Source organism: Conger conger, chromosome 9, assembly GCF_963514075.1.
Source record: "Conger conger chromosome 9, fConCon1.1, whole genome shotgun sequence".
NCBI lineage: Eukaryota > Metazoa > Chordata > Actinopteri > Anguilliformes > Congridae > Conger > Conger conger.
In genome coordinates this window covers 3028418-3054949 of record NC_083768.1, presented here as the reverse complement: position 1 = coordinate 3054949, position 26532 = coordinate 3028418, and the positions used below count along the sequence as shown (strand labels likewise).

The following is a 26532-nucleotide window of genomic DNA, read 5'->3' as shown; positions in this document are numbered from 1 at the left end:
CATACATTTCAGATAATAGTACTTATTATTAAGTTATTTGGCGCTGTGAGGACTGAGACTTATACATTTCAAATAATCACTGTTTCGTAGAGCGTAAAAACCTTACATTATTATTATTATTATTATTATTATTATTATTATTATTATTATTATTATTATTATATTATGATACTATAATGTTTTATACTTGTTAAACTGTGTGTGTGTCATATGTCGAATGTTTCCGCCCCGTAACAGAAAAGTTCCTCGCAAGGAAAATAAAGTACTTTTAATTAAATTGAATACGCACACAGACGACAGATACGTACCTTTTGGCAACAGCTTTTGGCAATAGCTGTTGCCACACCACTGTTAAAGTCTTCAAAAATATCAGTAGTATTATAATTCTTATTTTCCGTTGTTCTGTTCTTTTCTAATAGAGCATAGGCTACGATTTGGCATTAAACTATTTGATTATTGGCCCACCTAATTATGTTGCTCCACCAGCCTGTTATGTTCTTAACTCGCGATACAGACTTGACGAATGTCCAGTACAATTCTTGATTCGGTAATCATTTAATAGCCCACACAGCAAGGTGTGAGCAGTTTGAGCAGTCTAATGTGTTCGCTTGTTCACAAAACATAATCTTTATGTTTTCATTTCCACTATTAAACATACATTTCAAACACAGTGTTGACAGTAATATAATAGCCCACATGACCAGTGCGACCATACATTTAGACAATGTTCAAATTATTTAATCAATACGTGTTTTAAATTCGTAGAGGTTTGGGTGACTCTCAACGAACTCCAGTGTGGGATGGGATATGGGATAATTATTCCACATTTCAGTAAAAATAAATTTAATTGCAAAAGTAACTTACCCGTTTCCATAAAATGCGCGGATTATTTTCAAGACGGATTCTTTCTTTTTCAACTATTATATAAAAGACGCGCGAAGAATAGTCCGATTTTTAAAAGAGTAAATATAAGTAAATGTTCGAGTGGTCTTTCAAAGCAGAACGTGACGGATTGATTGGTTTCCGCCTCCAAACTTCGTTCTCGGGTTTGCTATTTGTCTGTGACAATATTTGTCTGTGCGTAGGTGTGAGCCAGTTTTATTAATTGTTATGTGCACGTGTCAGGAGCCTGATGGCTGGACTGGATTTGCCAGACTTGGGTGAGGCTCGGTGTCCCACTGTATATGCCAAGAGACTGCAAAGAAAAAGTAAATTTCACTCATGGAAATAAATCAATGTTGGCTGTACAGTCCTAGGGTACTGTATGGTTTATTATGCGTCCATCTCAGAAAACAGGTCTCCTCTTGTCCATGTCCATGGTGATGTGGTTTTCTGTAAAACAAGTGAATCCATCAAAAAGTAATTATGGTGTTGAAATTATGTTAAATTATGAGTAAATCCTGATAATTGAGACAGAAATCTGACGTATTGTGTTATAAACATTCACTTTTAAACAGTGCACACAGGCACGCTCTAATAATGATGCGTAGGCTATTCAACATGACTTTGTTCTCATATTGCCAAATATGTTTAACAAGGAGGATAGGGATATCAGAAAGGGGGGGCAGGGGAAATCAGGAGGGAGGACTAAGGTAGAGTTTGAAAAGGTGTGTTTTTAGTCTGCGTCGAAATAGGGGGAGGGATTCTGTTGTCCGACCGCCAGGTGCACGTAGAGAGGGAACCATGAGGCGACCAGAGCTGGCAGACCGGAGTGGTCTAGCTGGGGAGTAGGGAGTGATCAAGGATTGTATGTAAGGTGGGGAAGTCTCCTTAGCAGCCTGAAATGCCAACACTAGGGCCTTGAATCGGATGCGTGCGGCAATAGGAAGCCAGTGGAGGCCAATGAGAAGCGGGGTGACATGAGCCAACCTGGGCTGACTGGTGATCAGGTGGGCAGCAGCATTCTGGACCAGCTGGAGGGGCTTGATGGCACATGCTGAGAGACCGGCTAGGAGGGAGTTGCAATAATCCAGGCGGGAAATAACGAGCGCCTGGAGTAGGAGCTGGGTGGCTTTCTCCGTCAAGAGATGACGGATACGGCGTATATTGTACAGAAAGAACCTGCAGATCCTCTGGCAGTGGAGGATACTTGTGGAGCCAGGGTGAGGCAGGGTGAGTCACCCCAAGATTCTTTGCCGTACGGGAGGAGGAAACTACAAATTCCTCAGCAGTCAGTGAGAGGTCGATTGACGGAGAGGACTTAGCAGGGATGTAGAGAAGCTCAGTTTTGGCCAGGTTAAGCTTTAAGGTAGGTACATTGTGGCCGGTAAGGGATGCACATGGTCAGCAACAATACTCAAATAGGCTGTGCCATTCAAGCAATGATCCATTGGTATCAATGGGCCCAAGAAAGCATTCCGGACACCGTTACACCACCGCCGCCAGCCTGGACTGTTGACACAAGGCAGGTCGGGTCCATGGATTCATGATGTATGCCTGTATGCCTCAGCAGAAATAAAGATTCATCAGACCAGGCTACGTTTTTCCAGTCTTCAACTGTCCAATTTTGGTGCACCTGTGCCCACTGCAGCCTCAGCTTTCTGTTCTAGAAACTGTTGTGTGTGAAAATCCCAGGAGATTCCAGAAATACTCAAACCAGCCTGTCTGGTACCAACAATCATGTCACGGTCAAAATCACTGAGATCGCATTTCTTCCCCATTCTGATGGTTGATGTGAAAATTAACTGAAGCTCCTGACCCGTATCTGCATGCTTTTATGCATTGCACTGCTGCCACACAATTGGCTGATTAGATAATCATGTGATTAAGGAGATGTACACGTACACAAGTGCTCAGTGAGTGAAGAGGGCAAAAGATTCTTTGTCTTTTCTAAGACAAAGACAGAAAGGCAAAACCCAAGGCTAAAACCAAGAGTAGACATTCAGAATTCTTTATTTTGAAACAAATCAGTCTAACAGGACACATCTGGGCAACAAGAAACACCTGTCAATCACAAAAGGTGAGCTCTGGTAAGCTGTTCTCAGTGTGAATACAGTGTTCTCAAACATGTGCTTTCATACGAGGCTCAAGTGTTCAAGTATCAACTGGTGGGGAAGAGAGTTATAGAGGAAAAAGGGGGAGAAAGAGATAGAGTAAGAGGTGGAGAGTGAGAGGTAGAGAGAGAGGTAGAGTGAGAAGGGAGAGAAAGAGATAGAGGGAGAGAGAGAGGGAGAGGGGAGAGAGATAGGTAGAGTGAGGGGGAGAGAGGGGTAGTGAGAGAGAGGGAGAGGGGGAGAGAGAAATAGAGTTAGAGAGGGAGAGAGACTGATTGGAGGTTGGGAAGTATGTGACCTCAAGAAGAATAAAGACGGAGATAAAAACATTATATTTGAAAAATGATAATAAATATAATAATGTATAAATAAATAAATAAATAAATAAATGTATAATTAGTTATTTAGCAGACGCTTTTATCCAAAGCAACTTACAGTTGATTAGATAAAGCAGGGGACAATTTCCCTAGGAGCAACGAGGGCCTTGCTCAAGGGCCCAACAGTGGCACTAATCTTATTTTGGCTTGAACCACCAACCTTCCAGTTCTCAGTCATGTACCTTAGCCACCTGTAGCCGGCTGCGCCATTTAATATTTAATAAATGTTAATAACAATAGTTAATAAATGTTATATTAGCATTATTTATGTTTCTGTGTTGTGTGATATAATATAATATAGTATAATTACTTGGCATGTGGAATTGCACATTATGTTTGTGTGTGTGTGTGTGCATGTGTTAATACCTTTCTTCTGACTAGAAAATCAGATAAAAATGCTCGTTGTAATCTGCTCTCATCTGAAACCCTCCCGCCACTGTCAGTTACAATATGGAGAATGTAAACAAACTGGTAGCTTTGGTGAAAAGATTTGGGAACACTTTTCAATAAGGTTTATGAATTAGCATTAACTAATGTAGCTGTTAACATGAATTCATGACTTACACTTACATTAATTAAGCATGAAATTAACTTTCCATTAGTTTCTGTATTTCCTAACTACTAACTAATGTGTTAATTACATAAATATTGTTCCCTTTTTTCCAGGAGACACAGTAGTGCGACCAGAAATGAAAGTTTATTCCCCACAGCGGTCCACTGTGAGTTGGGAATGAGTCTGAAGTGTGGGTCTCTCTCCAGAGCTTATACAGGGAGAGATAAGCAGTGTGTCTGTGTGTGTGTGTGTGTGTGTGTGTGTGTGTGTGTGTGTGTGTGAGTGTGTGTGTGAGTGAGTGTGTGTGTCTGTGTGTGTGTGTGTGTGTGCGTGCGTGCGTGCGTGTGTGTGAGTGTGAGTGTGAGTGTGAGTGTGTGAGTGTGAGTGTGAGTGTGAGTGTGTGTGAGTGTGAGTGTGAGTGTGAGTGTGAGTGTGTGAGTGTGAGTGTGAGTGTGAGTGTGAGTGTGAGTGTGAGTGTGTGAGTGTGTGTGTGAGAGTGTGAGTGTGAGTGTGAGTGTGAGTGTGAGTGTGAGTGTGTGTGTGTGAGTGTGAGTGTGAGTGTGAGTGTGAGTGTGAGTGTGAGTGTGAGTGTGAGTGTGTGAGTGTGAGTGTGAGTGTGTGTGAGTGTGAGTGTGAGTGTGAGTGTGAGTGTGTGAGTGTGAGTGTGAGTGTGAGTGTGAGTGTGAGTGTGAGTGTGTGTGTGTGTGAGTGTGAGTGTGAGTGTGAGTGTGAGTGCGTGCGTGCTTGCGTATGTGCGTCGCTCTGGATAAGAGTGTCTGCCAAATGCCAATAATGTAATTTAATTTACATGTGTGCACACACAATTACCTGATTAGATACTTGCATGCATAAATAGGTGTTATAAAGTAATGTTCCTAATAAAGTGCTGAGTGAGTGTATATTTTCATGTTAATATTGTCATGGGCCATTTCTGCTGAGTGGGCCTTAATGGAACCAGTGATGCATGTCTTTCCTTTATTTTAATATTACATATTATATTAGTATGGCTGTCATATAGCTGATTTTATTTGTGTTGCAAATGTTTCACAAATCTTTAATAATAATAATAATAATTAAAATAATAATAATAATAATAATCATTATAATTATTATTATTATTATTATTATTATTATTATTATTATTATTATTGCTGTGATTGGTATTGGATATTCAAAACAGTGTTCCATTCCAAATTTTTTAATAAATTAGTAAGCCTTTTTGTTTTGTTTTGTTTTGTAGCCAAACTGACAGTAACTCAAATCACACTGCATGAATTATAATATTGGTATGCAGAAGTTCATCTCTGAAAGCACCACATGTTTAACCTTGAAGTGGATGGGCCACAGCAGCATAAAACCAAGTCCAAAAGAACTGCAATAAATACCTAATAAAGTGATCACTGAGTGTGTATACTAACTATAGTCTATTTGCAGACTCCTGCTGTTCACATGGTCTTCAGTGAAGCACATGATGATTTTGAATCGAAAAAGGATAATTTCAGAACCTCCTCTGTTTCCGACCATATGGCAATTATTGTCCTGATGTGTCCACCTAAAACAGAGGTAACCAACCCTGTTCCTGGAGATCTACCCATTGGTTTTTCATACCAATAATAAATCACACCTCATTTAACCAGGGGGTGGAAAGAAGACTACTTGGTTTGTACTTCATCACTGTACTATATCGGGTAATTTGCACTTTTTTTGTATGCTTTCACTCAATTACATTTCAGTGACAAATGTCATACTTTTTACTCCTTACATTTTAAATGTATACCATCACAGTACTTGTTCCATATTTCACAGGTCCAACTTCAAACCCTTTTTTTTCTCTGGCCAAAATATCAATCCCTGTTTTAAACAGTCAATAAAACCCATATCAGTGGTTAATGAACCTGCCCACGCCAATTCTGATTGGTCATTGTGCAACATCAAATTAGACACCATGATGTAGTCCAGGCGTGAGTGATAAGACTTTGAACATTTTAGCTAGCAATTAGCTTAAGCCTTAGCGATTTATCTGTGTCATTACATTCCAGTCGGGTTCCAACAATTATCGGGAGTCATTGTGCATGGTAAAGAGTAAAAACTTAACTTTTTGACTTTTAATACATTCAGAAGTAGAGACTTTTTAACTTTCACTCGAATATATTTTCAGCTAGATACTCTGACTTTTAATTCAGTGAGATTTTTACGTAGTAGCCATACTTTAACTTAAGTATAATTTCAGGGTGCTTTTTCCAGCCCTGCTGTTATCGACATTATATTTCAGGCTGTAACAAAAACAAAAATCACAGGGGTTTTCACTGGAAATCTACACTCACGGACCACTTTATTAGGAAGACCTGTACACAAATATTTAATCAGCCAATCGTGTGGCAGCAACTAAATGTATAAAAGCATGCAGACATGGTCAAGAGGTTCAACTGTTTTTCAGACCAAATGTAAGAATGGGGAAGAAATGTTGGTTGCAAACAGGGTGGTTTGAGGATCTGAAAAACTGCTGAGTTTGCAGAATATGCTGCGGAATACAAAAAATATATAGTTTTGTTGGTGAAAACTATTTTTATTCAGTGACCTCGTGAAGTGGTGCCTTAACTGATTTTATGTCTGCTAGGGCACGGATAATTTTTTTCAACTACAGACTTCATAATAATGCTAATGGAGATAATCAATTAATCAAGCAATTACCGCTACGTGGTTCGAAATAACAAGATGAATATATAGGATATTACAACAGAACAATGTGCACGTGTCCATATAGGACATGAATAGTCAATGCATCGGTGTCGAGATACTAAATGATAAAAATATCGGATATCCTATGCAGTTATTCCATAGTCACCCATATGTCCATCATGCCACAGTAGCGCTGATAGTGTACGGATAAATGGAGGCTACAGTAGAGTGACGCTCCATCGCACAGCAGTGAACTTTATAACTTTTTAATAACCTGTGGCAATAACGCCCCCATGCTGCATTGAAATGGCCCGACTTAAACCGAAACTGCTCTTACGTTTCTCACACGTTGGGACTATTGTACCTATTCTATGTGGTCCAAAAAAATTTGGAACAGGTTTGAACCCGAATAAAAGATACCTCCAATGCCACCATCATAAATTACCTGATGAGTCAGCGCTAAGGATAAGTGGGTTACATTACATTACATTAATGGCATTTGGCAGACGCTCTTATCCAGAGCGACGTACAACACAGTGCATACCCATAACCAGGGATAAATGCGCTGAAAGACCCTAGAGGGAAGTACAATTTCAACTGCTACCTGTACAACAACGATAAGGACCAGGGCCTATTTGATTTTTTAAAATTATTTTATTTTATTTTTTTAACCACAGAAACAGGTCTTGCCCGTACCACATATCCTCATACCTTACCACATGACAGTATTGTAAGGGAATCTGCGAGTGGGAAAAGCTCTTAAATCAAGAACTTCTTACTGTAAGTGTTGAAAGGAAAGACTGTGCAGTAATTGAGTGAAAGCTCTGACTCATTCGGCATGTCTAGAAGGAGGCATTGGAGCTTTATTCAGGTCCAAAACCGCACATTAAAGTAACACTTAGTAGCACATTGCTACCTCATTGCATTTATTTATCCACAAATGACCACTTGAGCCACGTACAATATTTAGCTACAATACTCCCAACGTGGGTGCAGTGGGTAGCGGTGGGTCACAGCAAGGAGGTCCTGGGTTCAAATCCCCATCAGCCAGGGCCTCTCTGTGCGGAGTTTGCATGTTCTCCCCGTGTTTGCGTGGGTTTCCTCCGGGTACTCCGGTTTCCTCCCACAGTCCAAAGACATTCAGGTTAGGCGGTGTTGGAGAGTCTAAATTGCCCATGGGTATGAGTGTGTGAGTGAATGGTGTGTGTGCCCTGCGATGGACTGGCGACCTGTCGAGGGTGTATTCCTGCCTTTCGCCCAATGTATGCTGGGATAGGCTCCAGCCCCCTGCGACCCTGTTCAGGATAAGCGGGTTAGGATAATGAATGAATGAATGAATGACTCCCAACGTGTCCGGAATATGTCAGGACTGTAAAACAAACCCAGTCGCAGTAATCCAACAGGCAGAAAGCTAAACGCGGAAGTCGGGGACGAAACGGGTTGAAACGGAAATCAATCAGGTAACTCTGGAAAGTATGGAGTTGGCACATAACAATCTGGCAGGGAACTAACAAACACCACAGGTATATATAGGGAGATAACGAAGGGAAACAATAATCAGGTGTGTATGAAAACCAGGAAGAGAAAAGAGGTTTTAAAACGAATGATTGGACATGAATGGGAGAGACACACAGACTACGGAAACCACAGAGGGTGACAATACATGGAAACGCTAACACCTTAGAATACAATACATTGAAAAAACATGAAACCTAACACAGAACCCCCCTCTACGCGTGACACCTAGCGCCCCCTAGTGCCCATTTCCAGGTGTTCCAGAAAAAAGTCTCTGATCAGGGAGGGATGGAGGCTGTGGCGATGTGGCGTTCAGTTCCCTTGGCAGCGGGTGTCCAGTAGAAGGTGATCTTGCTGGAGGTCAAGGCAGACAAGGGAGTGGTGACACGGCTGTTAGCATTCGTGTTCGTGGCAGTTAGTAGGAGGGGGCCAATTACTACGGCGGGGGCCACTTGGCTCAGGCAGTAAGAGCAGTCGTCTGGCAGTCGGAGGGTTGCCGGTTCGTTCCCCCGCCCGGGCTGTGTCGAAGTGCCCCTGAGCAAGGCAACTAACCCCCAAATGCTCCTGATGAGCTGGTCGGGGCCTTGCATGGCAGCCAATCTGAGGACGTCATTTATGAGGTTTTGGAAAACGAACCAGAGCTGGCAGACCGGAGTGGTCTAGCTGGGGAGTACAAGGGGATGCCCTTATAAATGCTCCCAGTGTGGGAAGAGTTTTGCTTGTTTGTACACTCTGAAAATATACCAGCGAACTTGTACAAGTGAGCGCTCTTGCCATTGCTCCCAGTGTGGGAAGCGTTGTTTTACCTAAAAGTACACCAGCAAACTCACACCAGGGTTTGCCCCGACCCTGCTCCCAGTGTGGGAACAGTTCCACTCTGTTAGACTAACTCCCGACCCTGCTCCCAGTGTGGGAACAGTTCCACTCTGTTAGACTAACTCCTGACCCTGCTCCCAGTGTGGGAACAGTTCCACTCTGTTAGACTAACTCCTGACCCTGCTCCCAGTGTGGGAACAGTTCCACTCTGTTAGACTAACTCCTGACCCTGCTCCCAGTGTGGAACAGTTCCACTCTGTTAGACTAACTCCTGACCCTGCTCCCAGTGTGGAACAGTTCCACTCTGTTAGACTAACTCCTGACCCTGCTCCCAGTGTGGGAACAGTTCCACTCTGTTAGACTAACTCCTGACCCTGCTCCCAGTGTGGAACAGTTCCACTCTGTTAGACTAACTCAGAGTTTGTGAGCTGAGTGTAAGAGGAGCGTGAGCACGAGTGACCGTAATGTGACTGAAGCGAGGAGCGGGTTTCCATAAATGTGGAGCGTCAGCCTGAGCGGTCGCTCCGATACGCTCCTGAACCGCTCACATGGAGCAGTCAGCTCTGGCATGACCGCACGGTCCTCAGTGTCACGTCCAGACTAAGATGGGAAGCTCCTGAGCGGAGATGCTTCACTCCCGTTTTCTGAAAAGCCTGAGCTGGGTGTGATTGGTGCCACTTGAGCATCTTGTCATCTGCTGAAATCATCTGTGGGAATCAAAGACGGCAGTGTGCAGAAACAATAGCCACCCTTTGATGACTTTCAACTTTTAGTTATTAGTTTTGATCATTGATGAGTTTATACACCATGTGACGCATTGTCAATTGGAATTCATCCAATCCTGAATTATGTACTAGTGATGATGGAATACCGCTAGTTCTGGTGATTCACGGGCATTTCAGATTACAAAATTAAGAAATATCTATTTTTTACATTTATCGATGTTGATAAAATTGAGGTCCCATTAAACAATATATAATGATGACGATGATACTCTACCTAAAGATTTAATGATATAACTGCAGCTCGTTATATTCAAAACATATTCAAACAAATAAAATACATTTTTGATTTAATAAAAAAAAGCAATCATTCCATTTATCAATGTGAGATGAAGTTTAAAAGGCACACAACCCCCATCCCCAAATCCCAGACCTTACACATTAGGAATTTCATTGATAAGGCACTTCACATACAGAGACATAGCCCTCACAGATATTCACCATGTGTACACCGGTCATACAGGCAAAGTTATATATCCATTTAAAACTAAAAATGTCCCCAGTTATTGATAGAACGAACGTCTTGATTTCCTTGTCAGTTAATAGAATGGTTAATTGAAGACATTGGTGTAGAAAATGAAAACGTCCCCATCCGACATACAGTAAGTAACATTACATTACATTACATTACAGTCATTTGGCAACAAAGTGCAAAACTATAAACAGGGACCAATGTGCTTTCACCCCTGTTACTTTCAACCCGGCTCTCCCCTAAAGTTACCACAGTCACATTCGAAACACATGTTTAAAATTATGTTTTTTTTGTTTATAAGTGGGGTAATGACCTTCGCCTCTGGCAATTTCCTACCTCTGCCCCTCTGTCATTATCCCTGACAAACTAAAGGAAAACTGGTTGAGACCTACCGCTCGTTTCTAAAGTAATGCTTTTGGCTTTTCCAGCACACCGGCCGCCAATACACATAGCCTACACCCCACATATTGACACGCTAAAGAAAACAGCAGCCTTGCACAAAATCTGATCTGCAGACAGAGAAGGTCCTATTGTTTCAAGGGGGGAGTCTGAGGTCAACTTATTTCATTTCACTTCAAAACATCCACCAAATTCAAGACAGCATTACATTTTCTTTGGTAAATAAATCTTTCATTTTTCATTTTGGGTTAAAACGTTTTTGGCAAATTGTAATGCAGCCTTATGTTTGTAATAGTTTCTTATCAAGTGTCATTATTTTTTTTTGACGGGGCAGCACGTTTACCTGGCCCTTTGCCATTTCCTCCAAAAATAAAAGCTTATTAAGGCTGCTTGGGAGGTCGTGTTCATTTCACAGCCAATGCTTCGTAGTCTCCGGCGTGCAGTCCAGTTGGCTTCCACTTTGTAAATTTGTTTTTCTCCCAGTAATGCTGCCAGGTTCCGTCCTTGGCTGCCCCAAATCCAAAAACATTCACCTGAGACCAAGAGGAAGTAGACGGACAGTTTGATGTTAAACTGAATATATTTTCATAAATGGCAGTTTTTGGCTTGTAATTACAAGAATAGGACACACCAGATGTACGCAAATACCCAAAATAGCTTCACTGAACAACAAGTGCTTGAGATTAACTCACAAAGGACAGCATTAAAACAGAAAAACAATGAATGTTCTCCTAACAAGACATTAATAAGATTCATAAGTGTTTCAGGAATGGTCAATGAAATGTAATCTTGCAAAAACTCTGCCACTGGCTCATCAGGCTGAAAGTAAAAAAAGGTATCAGGGCATTTCACCAACACTAGATGGCAGTATATGCCAGCTCAAACGTACACTGCATCTGACACTGCACTTTGATTTTGCTTTTTTCTTGGGTAAATTGGATAAAGCCAGTTTGTTAATTATACGGTTTGTTAAAATGTGTAATATGTGCTTACCTCATCACATACGTGGATGGCGAACATCAAGGTTAAGAAGCCGGTGGAGGGATATTTCCCATGGAGTTCAAGCCACACATCATAGACATACTTTAAGAACGTGGGGTTGTATATTAACACCTGTGTTGAATAAAATCATAAAAGTCACAGAATGAGCACAAGAGACATACTACATGTGATATTTGTATATTCACACACTTGTACATATACACACACACACACACACACACACAGACACAAAAGCATCTTGGAACAAAGTGCGACACAAGACTCTTTCACCTTATTCTTGTCTGCATTAATCTTGGCCATCACCGGCATCCGGGTGCTGTTGAAAACAGAGAGATGTCAATCACCTGCTGGGTGCCACTTAGTCCAATGATTATCCACAAGATCACAGAGTCCACTAGTACCCCAGGGCAGGACACTTGGAGCATCCATGGCAGCACTGAACCAAGAGCTGATAAAGGAGCCCTTTTTCCCTTTCTTTGTGCATAACTGTCTGTCTAGCTCATTTTAGCCCTCACCCTAACATTAAATGCAAAGTGTAATGATGAAAACTGTTGCTTCTTTTTCATCCGAAAACAAAGTGAGTGAGCACTACAGCAGCTTCTGACAAGGGCTCCTGTTTCTCAGAGCTGCATTCAGCTTCTTAGATCAATGTTCAAACACAAATGCATTCCCAATGTAGCCCATGGCCACCTACCATTTCACAGTGCCTGTGGTCAGAGCACTAGTGATCCACTCCAGATCCAAAGTCTTGAATGGTATCAGCAGCAGGCTCGTGTCCTTTTGCAGGTTTGTGGCACTTTCTGGGTACATGACACGATGGGTGGTTCTGTTCCCTACGTCCTTTTCATAGCCCAAAATGGGAGCTTTGTTCATTCTGCAGAGACAATATATATATATATTGCTTTTAGAGACTGGCTGCTATGTAAACTAGTCTTGACATTGATTTTAGACAATGCAATCATGAGAGCTGCATTTATGTGGCCCAAGTTTACGAGACAACCAAGAAACATCATTATGGTTTCTGTAACGTGATGGGAGAAATATGTTTCAACACTATTGGCACAGAAAATACACTGACTGGTATTCAATTAACATTTCTCCTTCACTTACTAATAAATGCAAGCTTTCTACATTTTCTTTGATGTATGGAAGAAACACATGGCATTTTACTTTTCTGCCTCTGCTTTTAATAGTTAGTCAAGGTCAGTGAGTTACAATAACAGCACAGCTTTCTTATGCATTTATTAATGCACCCAAAAACAAACCCAAACACACGGACAGGGTCTAGCCTAACACTGTCAGTCCCGAAGCAGGCCGAGCTATCCAAAAAGAATAGAATACATTATATTACATTATTACATTATTGGCATTTGGCAGACGCTCTTATCCAGAGTGACGTACAACAAAGTGCATACCCATAACCAGGGATAAGTTCGCTGAAAGACCCTAGAGCGAAGTACAATTTCAACTTTTTTTTGAACAAAGAAACAAACAAACAACAGAGCAAAAGTGACCAAAGTTAACTATCCAAACACTGCTTACCTAGCCAACTAAAAATACCGATACACAAAGCAAGTCACAGAGACAACAATTAAGGTTCACAGGGAGGTAGGGAGGGATGGGGAGAGGTGCTGCTTGAAGAGGTGTGTCTTCAGCATGCGCTTGAAGGTGGGGAGAGATTCTACAGTTCTGACCTCAACGGAGAGTTCGTTCCACCACCGTGGAGCCAGAACAGACAGTAGTCGTGAGCGTAAGGTGGAGGTTTGGAGAGAGGGAGGTGCCAAGCGGCTTGTGGAGGCTGAACGAAGAGGTCTGGCAGGGGTGTAGGGTCTGATGATTTTTTGTAGATAAGTTGGGGAAGACCCCTTAACTGCTTGGAAGGCTAGCACCAATGTTTTGAATTTGATGCAAGCCATGACAGGCAGCCAGTGGAGGGAAGTAAGCAGGGGGGTGACGTGTGAGTATTTGGGAAGGTTGAAGACCAGACGAGCTGCTGCATTCTGGATAAGTTGGAGGGGTCTGATGGCGGACGCTGGGAGGCCAGCCAAGAGGGAATGAGAGAGAGAGAGAGAGAGAGAGAGAGAGAGAGATGCAGGGTGTGTTGGGGTCCTCACTCCTGGTCCTGGAGAGCCGCAGCACTCAACTGATCAATTAAAGCTGAAATTACACGAGATTGCACCTTACCTGAGCCCTCAATGACACTGAGACCAGCACACACACACACCCTCCATGGCACTGAGAGACCAGCACACACACACCCTCCATGGCACTGAGAGACCAGCACACACACAACCTCCATGGCACTGAGAGACCAGCACACACACACCCTCCATGACACTGAGAGACCAGCACACACACACACCCTCCATGACACTGAGAGACCAGCACACACACACCCTCCAGGGCTACACGTCCCGAAGCCTTCTTAACGCTACGTTGTTCATAAATTGGACCTTAAGCTGTACCTTAACGTTTCAATGTGTTTCCCGAAACGTTCTTTGCTAAGTATACCTTCCGTACGTCATACTTTCGTAAGGTTGGTCTGGACCACTCTTCGCTATACCATAGCGATGTTGTCAGCTCACTCCGCTAGTGGCCACCACTGTTAGTTAGGACTGCAAGCCTCTGAAATCACCTGTTGCTCTTAGTTACATCTCAATCTGTTAAGCAATATGTACACTAATATTTATACAGTTGTAGTTGGCTAATAATATTACTAAAATACCACATTAATGGGACTGTTTTCATGGAAAGAATAAATATAATAAATTATAATAAATAATGTTGCCAAATTGCCTTTTAAATGACATTCATAAACTCATGATTTTACACTCTCCCTGTGGGCTGGAGTAATGTTTAACCATAGTGCTTTCTTTGTTTTGTTTGACACCATAGTCCTAAAACTGTAAAATAATTTCCACGCCACGTCCTTTAACATTATCTGCATTTTGTTTGCTGTGAAGCTGTGTGACCGCTTCTTTCTTTTCTTTTCTTTTTCGCCATAGCTTTATGTTGTTTTCGTGTTGGTGCGTTTTGCTTGTTGGTGCGCTTTTATTGAAAACGTCAGCTAATCAGAGTGAATTACACCAGTAATGTGATGGTGCTTCTGGCAAATCAACCCTCATTGAAAAGTCATTTATTAAAATAATGTAAATAAAACATGACATGGCCAAGAAGGCGTATTGCTAGAGGGCCTAGTGGGGCCAGGCGTGATATCACAAACCGTATAAATAATTTGGCGAAGATTATTATGTAACCTGTACCTGGCCTGGATGGGACGGGGTAGTCTGTGGCTACCCGGTCGTGTTTAAAGTTTTTGTTAGAGGGTGTGTCTTGGGGCGGTTTTCAAACAGGTCGTCTGATCAGCTATAAAAAACCATTGTCGCCCGACCATTTTGTCAGTCTGCGAATGTTTGCTGTGAGGAGCACTACTGTTAGTCTGTCTGTTGGATCCAGCGCTCGCTACAATATATACGGTTGTATAATTTAGTTTGTAAGTTTGAACTTCTATTAATAGGTTACCACTAGTCGTGATAAATGAAATGTTTTAAAGTATTCCTGCAGTGTTTTATTCATAAATAACACTACTTTCTCTGATAACGCAATCAAGCAGTCGCGGCATGGAGTGCACAATCGATCACAGACAGGTCGATAGGCCTAGTAATGTCGCACGTAGAAGCTATGCCTTAAGCAACCGCCTAAGGGAAAGTTCGGAGAAGACGCCTAGGAAAGTAAACAACTTTCGTAAGGTATACCTTTCGAGTCTTCGTAAACTGCTAAGCGACACCGTTATTGAAAATCAGGCTGAATCGGTCACCTTATGATGAAGTCATTGGAGTCAATGAGGGCTCCGTAATCGGATCCGTTGAGGTTCCCAGAATTCCCGACTACAGCGCAAGTCCTGCAGCGATTGGGCGCTGAGTCGTTGTAGTGTCCCTCGCCAGGGACGACCTTGAATAGTTTCCGCACCACATCTCCGTAGTTGGCATTTTGCTTAGTCTGTAGCCTCTGGGGACACAATAAAGACACACAGACTCTCAGCTGCTCGAGAGTCAATCAGCAAGAGCAACGATAGCTGCAGAACAGAACAGAACAAAACATTCATTTGCATAACCCCAGGTGAATGAAAGGTTATGCTGTTTTAAAATGTTTAAATACAGCATAAATAACCGCGGTCGAGCTGCACGCCTGTTTTCCGTTCTGGTTCCCCGGAACGACTTGCCTACCACTGTCAGGACAACAGAATCCCTCCCCCTATTTCGACGCAGATCCCTCCTGATTTCCCCCCACCCTTCTGATATCCCTGTTGTCTAACCCCCCCAAAAAAAAAAAAAAAAAAAAAACTTGCTCTTACGATGACTGTATTTTTTGTTTAGAACAGCACTTCATGTGTATTTTACTAGTTATGGATGTGATGCTTTAACTTGTGGAAGGACCTATGCACTTGTAAGTCGCTTTGGATTAAAAGTGTCTGCCAAATGACGTAAATGTAAATGTATGCTGCTCACTGGATGTTTTTTTGTTTTTCGCACCGTTCTCTGCAAAATCTAGAGACTGTAGTAAGTGGAAATCCCAGGAGATCAGCAGTTTCTGAGATACTCAAACCACCCTGTCTGGCACCAACAATCATTCCATGGTCAAAGTCAACTAGATCACATTTGTTCCCCATTCTGACATTTGGTCTGAAAAACAGCTGAACATCTTGATCACATCTGCATGCTTTTATTACATTACAATATTGGCATTTGGCAGATGCTCTTATCCAGAGCGACGTACAACAAAGTTTTATGGATTTAGTTGTTGCCACATGATTGGCTGAATCAATATTTGCATTCACAATCTGGTGCACAGGTCTACCAAATAAAGTGCTCACTGAGTGCATATTGGTGATTGCAGTTTTGCTGGTGATCATATTTGTACTTCATAATGTTCGGTTTTGAAAGTGAACTCATTTTTTTTAAAGTTGCAGTTTAATGCATTCATGCTGAACATTTGCTTTAGGAAATGACAAACATGAACAATATTTTTAACAATGGCTAAAATTTTCATTTTTACAAATGTACATGGGGGGACACTATTCAATGCAACTCTATTTCATGCATTCAACATTCATCACAACAAAACTCAAAGCCTCGCTTCATTATATACTGTTCAACTATTCAACATTCATCACAACAAAACTCAAAGCCTCATTTGATTATATACTGTTCAACTATTCAACATTCATCACAACAAAACTCAAAGCCTCATTTGATTATATACTGTTCAACTATTCAACATTCATCACAACAAAACTCAAAGCCTCATTTGATTATATACTGTTCAACTATTCAACATTCATCACAACAAAACTCAAAGCCTCATTTGATTATATACTGTTCAACTATTCAACATTCATCACAACAAAACTCAAAGCCTCATTATTTTGTTCTTATTATTCTTTTTTTTCTGTTCATTTTTATTCACATTGCATCTATGACTTTCCTTTCCAAAAAGATATTGCTAAATGTATGTCGTATGTTTTACCATGTTTATAAAACTGTATTTGTGTAAAAGGTTGTCCCCTGAAGTGGGGGCTGGCGGAGGGATGAGATAAAAAAGAATTCATGTTTGTGTGTGCTTACCTGCCACCAGTAATAGGTGCTCTTCGAAAGTATGGCGTTCTCCTGCGACAAGAGCGGCGATATGGACGTGTTAAAGCGCTTCATGAACCAGGGGTCTTCATCCTCAACAGAGATGCACTGGCGGCAGGAACACAGTGCCCTGGAAACGGGTTTGTCGGACTGCCGGTAGTCAAGTTGTAATAAGTTTGATGACAGATTGCTGTAGCTAAATAAAACTAAGGTAGCAGCACAGCTGCAGAACAGCACAATCAAAAGCTTGCTTTTCAGATGCTTGAGGTCCACCATTTTGTACATGATATGTGTTTAGATACTGGAAAGTTGTTCTCAAAAAGAGGGAGAGCTTCCTCAGTGGAGGGTTTGACTTAAGACGAGGGTTTGAAAGGATTGTATCAGAAACATAAAGTGCATGACCCATTCAGGCAGGGAATGTCATCCTTTTAGAACAGTTCTCAGATGCACAAAACCTGCACAGTAAGTCACGTCTGAATAGGAGGAAAAATGTGACGGTTTGAAGTGCAAGCTTGTGCTTCCTGTTAGAGGGAGGGGTCCTGCTTTCTTCTTTTTGACTGAATTAGGTGGTGAAGAGATGGTGAAGCTGCTCTCTGCTGGAAATCACCCACCTAGAAAGAAAACAAAGGAGGACTGATTACACTCAACATATCTATGGTACATATCAGTAATGGACCTGGAGCATTTCCCAACAGAGGGGATTGCTCTCCGTAGAATCCTTTGGAGCACACAACTGACTTAAATATTACCAGATTATTTAAAAACCCAAAATACATTTATCTTATTTCCAACCTGAGACTGCTACACTCAAGGAAAGACAAACCTTATTTGGTGTACACCACATATTACTGCCTTGGGCCCATAAAATGCCCATACTACTTCTAATAAGCTACATAAAAGGAGATAAAATAATAGGTAGATATTGCACATGATTATAGTTAGATATCGCACATGATTATAATTCGATATTGCAGTGGTTATAGGGAGATATTGCACATGATTATAAGTAGATATTGCACATTATTATTGTGGGACATTGCACATGAGTGTAAGTAGATATTGCACATTATTATAAGTAGATATTTCACATGACTATAAGTAGATATTGCACATGATTATAGGTAGATATTGCACATGATTATAAGTAGATATTTCACATGACTATAAGTAGATATTGCACATGATTATAGGTAGATATTGCACATGATTATAAGTAGATATTTCACATGACTATAAGTAGATATTGCACATGATTAGTTAGATATTGCACATGATAATGAGGCCACACCAGGCAGGTTAGTGGAAACAGCCTGTGCACATGTGATTTGCAGTTTTCCATGTCTCTTTCCTCATTTTATGTGAGATCTACAGTCCCCTCCAAAAATATTAGAACAGCAAGGTCAATTTCTTTGTTTTAGCTACACACTGAAGACAATTGAGTTCAAAAGATGTACATCATCCGATCCAAATTTCATCTTTTATTATATTACCTATTTTGTATCAGACCACCCTATTTTCAGTTGAACAAAAGTATTGGAACATGTCACTGACAGGTGTTTCCTGTTGTCCAGATGTGTCCTGTTAGATTGATTTGTTAAACAATAAATAGGTCTGAATGCTTACTCTTGGTTTTAGCCTTGGGTTTTGCCTGTGAAGACTGCATTTGTGTTAGAAATAAACATGAACATGAAGACCAGAGAGCTGTCTTTGGGACAAAAGCAAGCCATTTTGATGCTTAGAAAAGAGGGGAAATCCATTGCACAAGCATTGGGGATAGCTTGTACAACAAATTACAATGTCCTGAAAAAGAAAGAAACTGCTGGTGTACTGAGCAACAGACATCGAACAGGTCGACCAAGGAAAACAACAGCAGTTGAGGACAGAAACATTGTGAGAGCTGTGAAGAAAACCCCCAAAACATCACAATCAAACAATCTATGCAGGATTGGGGTGAAGGTGTCCTAATCAACTGCTCAAAGAAGACTTAGAGAGCAGCAATAGAGAGGCTATACCACAAGATGCAAACCACTCATCAGTAGTAAGAATTGGAAGGCGGGACTACAATTATGGTTTATGGGTATGCAATGTAATGGGTGTGAACAGTTTTGACAGCTGCCAAAATTAGAGGTGTGAACAGTTAAAACTTCAAAATATGTTCCGTAACTGTAGCCAAGAAATACAGCCAGGGGACAACTAGTGCTCTGTACAATTACCAACAGTGCTAGAATGTTGTATATCTACACTCAGTGAGCACTTTATTAGATATTTATTAGACTTATTTTTTAGACTTCTACTGCTGTAGCCTATCCTCTTAGAGTTATGACGCGTTGTGTGTTCAGATTTGTCAAGTATTTCACAAATCTTTGTAATTCAATGCAAATATTAACAATTACTATTATTATGATTCTTCTTCTTTTTCTTCTTCTTCTTCTTCTTCTTCTTCTTCTTCTTCTTCTTCTTCTTCTTCTTCTTATTATTATTATTATTATTATTGCTGCGATTGCTGAAGCGCATCAACAGGAGTTAATCAATTCTGACTTCTGTTTACAATTTAACAATTATTACATCTGTATCAAGATATTCCAAACTGCATAGACAACTATTGCCGGACATAGTTTCACGTATGCAAAACATGCCAAAAAAAAGCATCTGCAAAAAAGCAGGTAAAAAAATAGTGTTCCATTCCAAATCTTTAATGAAATAAATAGGCCTACATAATAGTAATTAGTAAATAGTGTCAGGCTGAATAAAGAGCCAGACACTAACCAAAATCTCTCAGGTGAGATGTCAGCCTCTTCTGTAACTACACAGCAAAGCATTATCTGGCCAGATTCAACAGGAAGAGCCACCAAGTCACCTTCATTCAGGCTAGTTAAGTTTGGTCACTTTTGCTTTGTTGTTTGTTTGTTTATTTGTTTGTTAAAATAAATAAATAAATAAATTCAAATAGGCCCTGGTCCTTATCTTTGTTGTACAGGTAGCAGTTGAAATTGTACTTCCCTCTAGGGTCTTGACAGCTGCCAAAATTAGAGGTCTGAACAGTTAAAACTTCAAAATATGTTCCCTAACTGTAGCCAAGAAATACAGCCGGGGGACAACTAGTGCTCTGTACAATTACCAACAGTGCTAGAATGTTGTATATCTACACTCAGTTAGCACTTTATTAGATATTTATTAGACTTATTTTTTAGACTTCTACTGCTGTAGCCTATCCACTTAGAGTTATGATGCGATGTGAGTTCAGAGATGCTCTTCTGCACACCATTGTTGTAATGTGTGGTTATTTGCGTTACTTTCACCTTCCTGTCTGCTTTTATTTTCTTGATTTTTTTGTTGTACCATCCTTTGCAAACCCTAGGGAATAGTGTGCGTGAAAATCCCAGGAGATCAGCAGTTTCTGAGATACTCAACCCACCCTGAATGCCACCAGCAATCATTCCCACAGTCAAAGTCACTTAGATCACATTTGATGTTCTTCTGTGTCTTGCTGTGCGTAATGCACAATCTGTGTTATTTGTTGTATTTTAAGCCATTTTGGCCAGGACTCCCTTGTAAAAGAGATGTAAATCTCAATGGGACCGAGTAAAATAAAGGTAAAATAAAAATAAATAAATAAAATGTTTACACAAAAATAATGTTTGGTTCTCACAGAATGGCCAGACTGGTTCTAGCTGACAGGAAGGTGACAGCAACTCAAATCACGCTGTGGGTATCAGTTACAGTTACATTACTATAGTGACATAGAACATCCCAGAACACACAACATGTTGAATGGCGGATGAACTACAACAGCAGAAGAAATATCTCCAATAAAGTGTGTATCCTTACTATAGTCTATTTGCAGACTCCTGCTGTTCACATGGTCTTCAGTGAAGCACAAGATGATTTTGAATCTAAAAAGTATAATTTCCTAAGCTCCTCTGTAACCTAACGTATGGCAGTATCTCTAAAGTTTGTAGAAAATGCTGCGGGAAAAAAAACGTTTTGTTCGTGAAAACTATTTTTATTCAGTGACCTCTTGAAGTGGCGCCTTAACTGATTTTAAGTCTGCTCGGGCACAGATTATTTTAACTACAGACTTTAGAACAATGCTAATGGAGATAATCAATTAATCAAGCAATTACAAGCATGGTTCGAAATAAATATAGGATATTATTCGACATAACAAGATAACTATAGGATACTATAATAGAACAATGTGCACGTGTCCATATAAGACACGAATAGTCAATGCATCAGTGTTGAGATACTAAATGATATGAATATCTTGACACTTAATATATTGCCCACTTACTTCTGATCTTGGGCTGCCCGCACTTGAGAAACTGATAGCCTATGCAGTTATTCCATAGTCAACGCATATGTCCATCATGCCACAGTAGCGCTGATAGTGTACGGATAAATGGAGCCTACAGTAGAGTGACGCTCCATCGCACAACAATGCTGATATTTAATAACCTGTGGCGGTAACGCCCCCTTATAGCGCTGCATTGAAATGGCCCGACTTATTATTCTACCTATTGTAAGTGGCAACATTTTTTAGGTGATCACAAACGGTGCCTTTACAATTTAACCCTCTAAAGAGCTTCGGGTCTGTGGGACCCGTTTTCAATGTTTACTAAAATAAAAATGATACAACAAATATTTTTTTTTCAACCTTTGACTCATAACCCTTGGCTCATTTTCTGTGAAGAACATGTAAATGTACTCATTTTCATTGAGTACACACTGTGCACCCCCCTACACATTTACATTACATACAGGCTATTTGGGTCCACTGGACCCGAAGGTTATAAGTATGAGGTTTATATGTTTTATACGTATATGGTTTGCTTGGGCTATTGTGTGTGTGTGTGTGTGTGTGTTTGTGTGTGTGCGTGCGTGCATGCTTGCATGCTTGCCTGCGTGCATGTGTACTTCCCCTTTAGATTATTAGATATAGATTTAGATCCACACTGTCAGACTGTGCCCCTCGTGTGGTGTGTAGACATTGTGTTCAATCAGGGCCGTTTGAGTAACGACTGGGTCTCTGAACTAAAGTCCAGTGAAAGGGCCCTACAGTTTTTTATGACTGGACTGCATTTGCCCCCTCCTTGTGGCTGGGCCCCAGAAAGCTTTGCTGTTTTCCGCCTTATTGTGGGCATGTGTTCATTGTTAAATTTGTGTTCTGTATCCTAATTTCAATTTTATTTAAATCAATAAACACCAATATTGAAGACAGCCTTCTCTCCTTTATATTTGTTGAAGAAAAACATGATTTATTCCTCCCAGTTTTGATTATTAGTGATTTGTTTGACCAAAATCACATTTCATCACAAAAAACGAATACTAATGAATGTGATGTAGCAGGGGTAAATGGCACATATTAACCATATATGCTATATGTTATGGTCTATATTGCTTGTAATGAAGATAAGGTCAACATCAGTCGTCTTATTTTTACATAAATTGTTATGACTGTATTGTTTTAAGACCCCAGTAATGGTATGGGTCCACCAGACCCGCGAAAAGGTCCTGAGTAACAGAAATATGTCTGCCGCAATCGATGTACGATCAATAATGGCAAAAACTGCCAAAATGTTTGCCTACCGATAACGTCTTTTCACAAATAATGATGTACAAAGTTGCACCCTGGGTGCGGATTCGTGATCAGTTTCACGTTTTATTGTACACTAAAGTTAGAACTGCCCGGGAAATCTGATAGGTTCTAGATCTAATTGAGGTCAACTTCTCTCTGGAGCTAACAAGGCGCATTAAAAGTCGTATTCACACTCAAACTGTTAGCTAGGGCATATCATGTGACCAGATTGGTAGAATATGTCACCATGGAAAAAACTATTGAATGCGAATAAACCCGGATCCCGGATGTGCGACTCTCACACTATTACTTGCCAGGTTGTCCTTGTACAAATGTGTCCTTAATTGATCTCCCTGGTTAAATAAAGGCAATAATAATCATACAAATTGCGGCTGTCACTGTGCAATTGTGACAAAATGTGCAGGCGCAACATATCCAACCTCCTTAAAAGAAAGGACAATGTTTAAAAGATTTATCCTGGTTAAATTGTTATTTTTGTTATTATATCCGTTTTTAAGGCTGTCACATTTTAATCAAATCATCCGTTTTTTTGAATGAAAAATGAAACCCTAAAAAATTACCCGATTAAAAGTACATACATAAATAAATAAACCCCAAAAATGACGAGTCTCGTGTAGGAGAGGTTGGTTGGCAACTATTTTCCGGTACTTTGAAGGTCATAGATACAAAAATGTAACATTAAAATGTTTGCTTCCCTGAACTGCACTCATCTATTAGTTTTAAAAATCACTCACTTTTTTGTGAGGTAAACGTTTCAGTTTTGTTGTATCAAAAGTAATAAAATTCCTTAGTTCTATTTAGTAGAGATGGGAATCAGCTACATTTTGATAAGATTTGAAAGTATGTGTTGAGTGACGTCATATTTTGGGCGACATCGTGATGAATTTCACAATGTAGTCCGGGTGTGTGCCTATACACCTGTAGGCGTGTGCCTATACACCTGTAGGTGTGTTCCTCGGATCGCGCTGCTTACCTGCTTACTTCACCTGTCCTCGCCACACAATATATTTATGATATTTATTTTCTCCCATTGGGTATTTGTGCTTTCTTGTTCTCATTTAAATGTTGAAATAATTTATATTGGTTGCTTCATTATTTGTAACTGGAGCATTTTAACAGTGTGCACAACATTTGTGGACATTAACATTTGTGCATTTACAACAGAGACCTTTTAGTTGCTGCCACATGATTGGCTAAATATTTGCAGTCACAAGCTGGCGTACTTGTCTACCTAATACATGTATAAATAGTATTTCATAAAATAAAAATAATAATGGAAAGGGAGAGCTTATTCGATTTGTGATGGAGTTTATTTATTTGTTTGTTTATTTGGGTCCCAGTCATGTACTTTAACCACTACACTACAGGCCACCCTGTAGAAACAGGTCTCACCAAAACCACACATCCTCATACCTCATCGCAGGCCAGGGCAGGACACTGTAAGTGTTCCAAGGACAGACTGTGTGGAAGCTCTGACTCATTCGGTATGTCTAGAAGGAGGCATTGGAGCTTTATTCAGGTCCAAAACCGCACATTAAAGTAACACGTAGTAGCACATTGCTAACTCATTGCATTTATTTATCCACAAATGACCACTTGAGCCACGTACAATATTTAGCTACAATACTCCCAAAGTGTCTGGAACGTATGAATAGCTCAGGTGTAAGTTATGCCATTTCAATGAAACCTTGTTTTGTTCCTGGAAGGGGGCATTACCGCAACAGGGTAGGCTAATTAAAAGTCCGATACTCTTGTACCTGCGCCGCCAGTTCAGAAGTTCATTCATCCGTACGCGACCACTGCTACTGGGGCACTACTGTACAAAGAGCCCTGGGAAAGGGAGCCACAGTAATCATCGACCAGTATGAACGGGATATATTTTTATTGTGGTTTCTTTCCTTTGTGTTAAACTGAATGAATATGGAATGACTCCAACGGATATCAGTTTTGCAAGTACGGGGAGCCCGATATCTGAAGTAAGTGGGCTATGATCAATTAATATCGTGCAAAATGGCACAATCTCACCACAGTCTGGAGCCCTGTCTATGATGGGGCAAGTTGTCACAAGAGCACACCTTCAACTTAACTTTCGGTAACTCTGTACTGAAATAAGATATGAGGATGTAATGAATACAAAATATGTGCCTGGGACATGATTTTTTCATTCGGTATGACGCATTCCTTTGTAACTTATTGCACGTGAACATGTAGAGTGAACAACAGATTAATTTGACAGATCTTTAAGCATAAACACCAATTTTTATGTAATTCCCGTACTTTTTCCTTGAGTGTCTCAGGCTGTGTGCATCATAGGAATTCACACTTCCACCTGGAAATAAGATAAATATATTTTTGGCTCTTGAATATTACATTAGCTAGCTAGCTGTTATTTAGCTGACGCTTATTAGTTAAATAGCTAGACTACGCAGGGGAGTGCATGGATTCTACAAAGAGCAATCCCTCTGTTGGGGAATGTTCCAGGTACATTACTGATATGTATAGATGGAGCAACATGCTCAATCCTCCTTTGTTTTCTTTCTAGGTGCGGAATTTTAAGAGCAGTTTTCAATGGTGCTGTTGATGGAGGGTGCCTGTCTCATGTTTCTGCTTCCTCCTTCAGCTTCAAACCATCACATTTTCCCTCCCGTTCAGACAATGGTTGTTTTTTAATCTGTACCTCTAAGCACATTACATGCAGTTTGCCAAGCAGGAAATGTAAACTACGCGCATTTAGCAAACCTTCCAAATCCTCGTCTGAAGTCAAACCCTCCAGTGAGGAAGCTTTTTAAAAAAAAAAAAAAACTCTTTCCAGTATCACAAACACAACGCATATCATTTACAAAATGGTGGACCTCAAGCATCTGAAAAGAAAGCTTTTGATTGTGCTGTCCTGCATCTGTGCCATTACCATCCTTATATTCAGCTACAGCAGCACCCCATCGTGCGTATTACGGTTTACCGTCCGGTGGTCCGACAAACCCGTCTCCAGGGCACTGTGTGCCTGCCGCCAGTGCATCTCTGTTGGGGATGAAGACCCCTGGTTCACGAAGCGCTTTAACACGTCCATATCGCCGCTCTTGTCGCAGGAGAACGCCATACTTTAGAAGAGCACCTATTACTGGTGGCAGGTAAGCACACACAAACATGAATTCCTTTTCTAATCCTTCCACCAGCCCCCACTTCAGGGGACAAATTTTTACACAAATACTGAGTTTTATGGTAAAACATATGACATACATTTAGCATTTAGCAATATTTGATTGGAAAGGAAAGTCATACATGTAATGTCAATAAAAAATAAAAGAATAATAATAACTGGCCAACCGGATTACGGTTCACCAGGGCATATCTTCCAAATTTAAAGTTATGCTTTTCCAGTAATCCGAGGCACATCGAAGAACAAATTTGACTTTTGTTTCGACGAATTCAACCATTTGTTCCAAACCGTGAAGCAGCGCATAGCCTGGCTGGATGAACGCACTTCTTCCCTCTGGCTCCGTTTGCAAAATTAAAATAATTTATTTGTCCATTTGCAGCACCAAAACATGAACGAGACATAGTTGTAAATTAGACATTGCATTTTAACTGAACGAAAAACATATTATAATCGAGGTAGCGTGTGGTCAAAATGTATTTTTAACCAAACTATAGCAAACGCCATCGGCTTTCGACCCCAGCAATTCAACTTCCTATATGTCATATAGGCCTATAG

The 26532-nt window shown here is 40.6% G+C and overlaps 1 protein-coding gene across 1 annotated transcript; it reads right to left on the bottom strand.

The window, feature by feature from the left end:
- Positions 1-8395: 8395 nt before the first annotated feature.
- On the bottom strand, positions 8396-25917 carry LOC133136684 (CMP-N-acetylneuraminate-beta-galactosamide-alpha-2,3-sialyltransferase 1-like). Its single transcript, XM_061254333.1, has 9 exons — positions 25780-25917; positions 17213-17371; positions 15406-15596; positions 12283-12462; positions 11859-11904; positions 11580-11699; positions 11009-11119; positions 10236-10276; positions 8396-8471 (listed from the first exon to the last, which is right to left on the bottom strand). The coding sequence occupies exons 1-9, from the start codon at positions 25915-25917 to the stop codon at positions 8396-8398; spliced, it is 1062 nt and encodes a 353-aa protein (XP_061110317.1).
- Between the last annotated feature and the right edge of the window lie 615 nt (positions 25918-26532).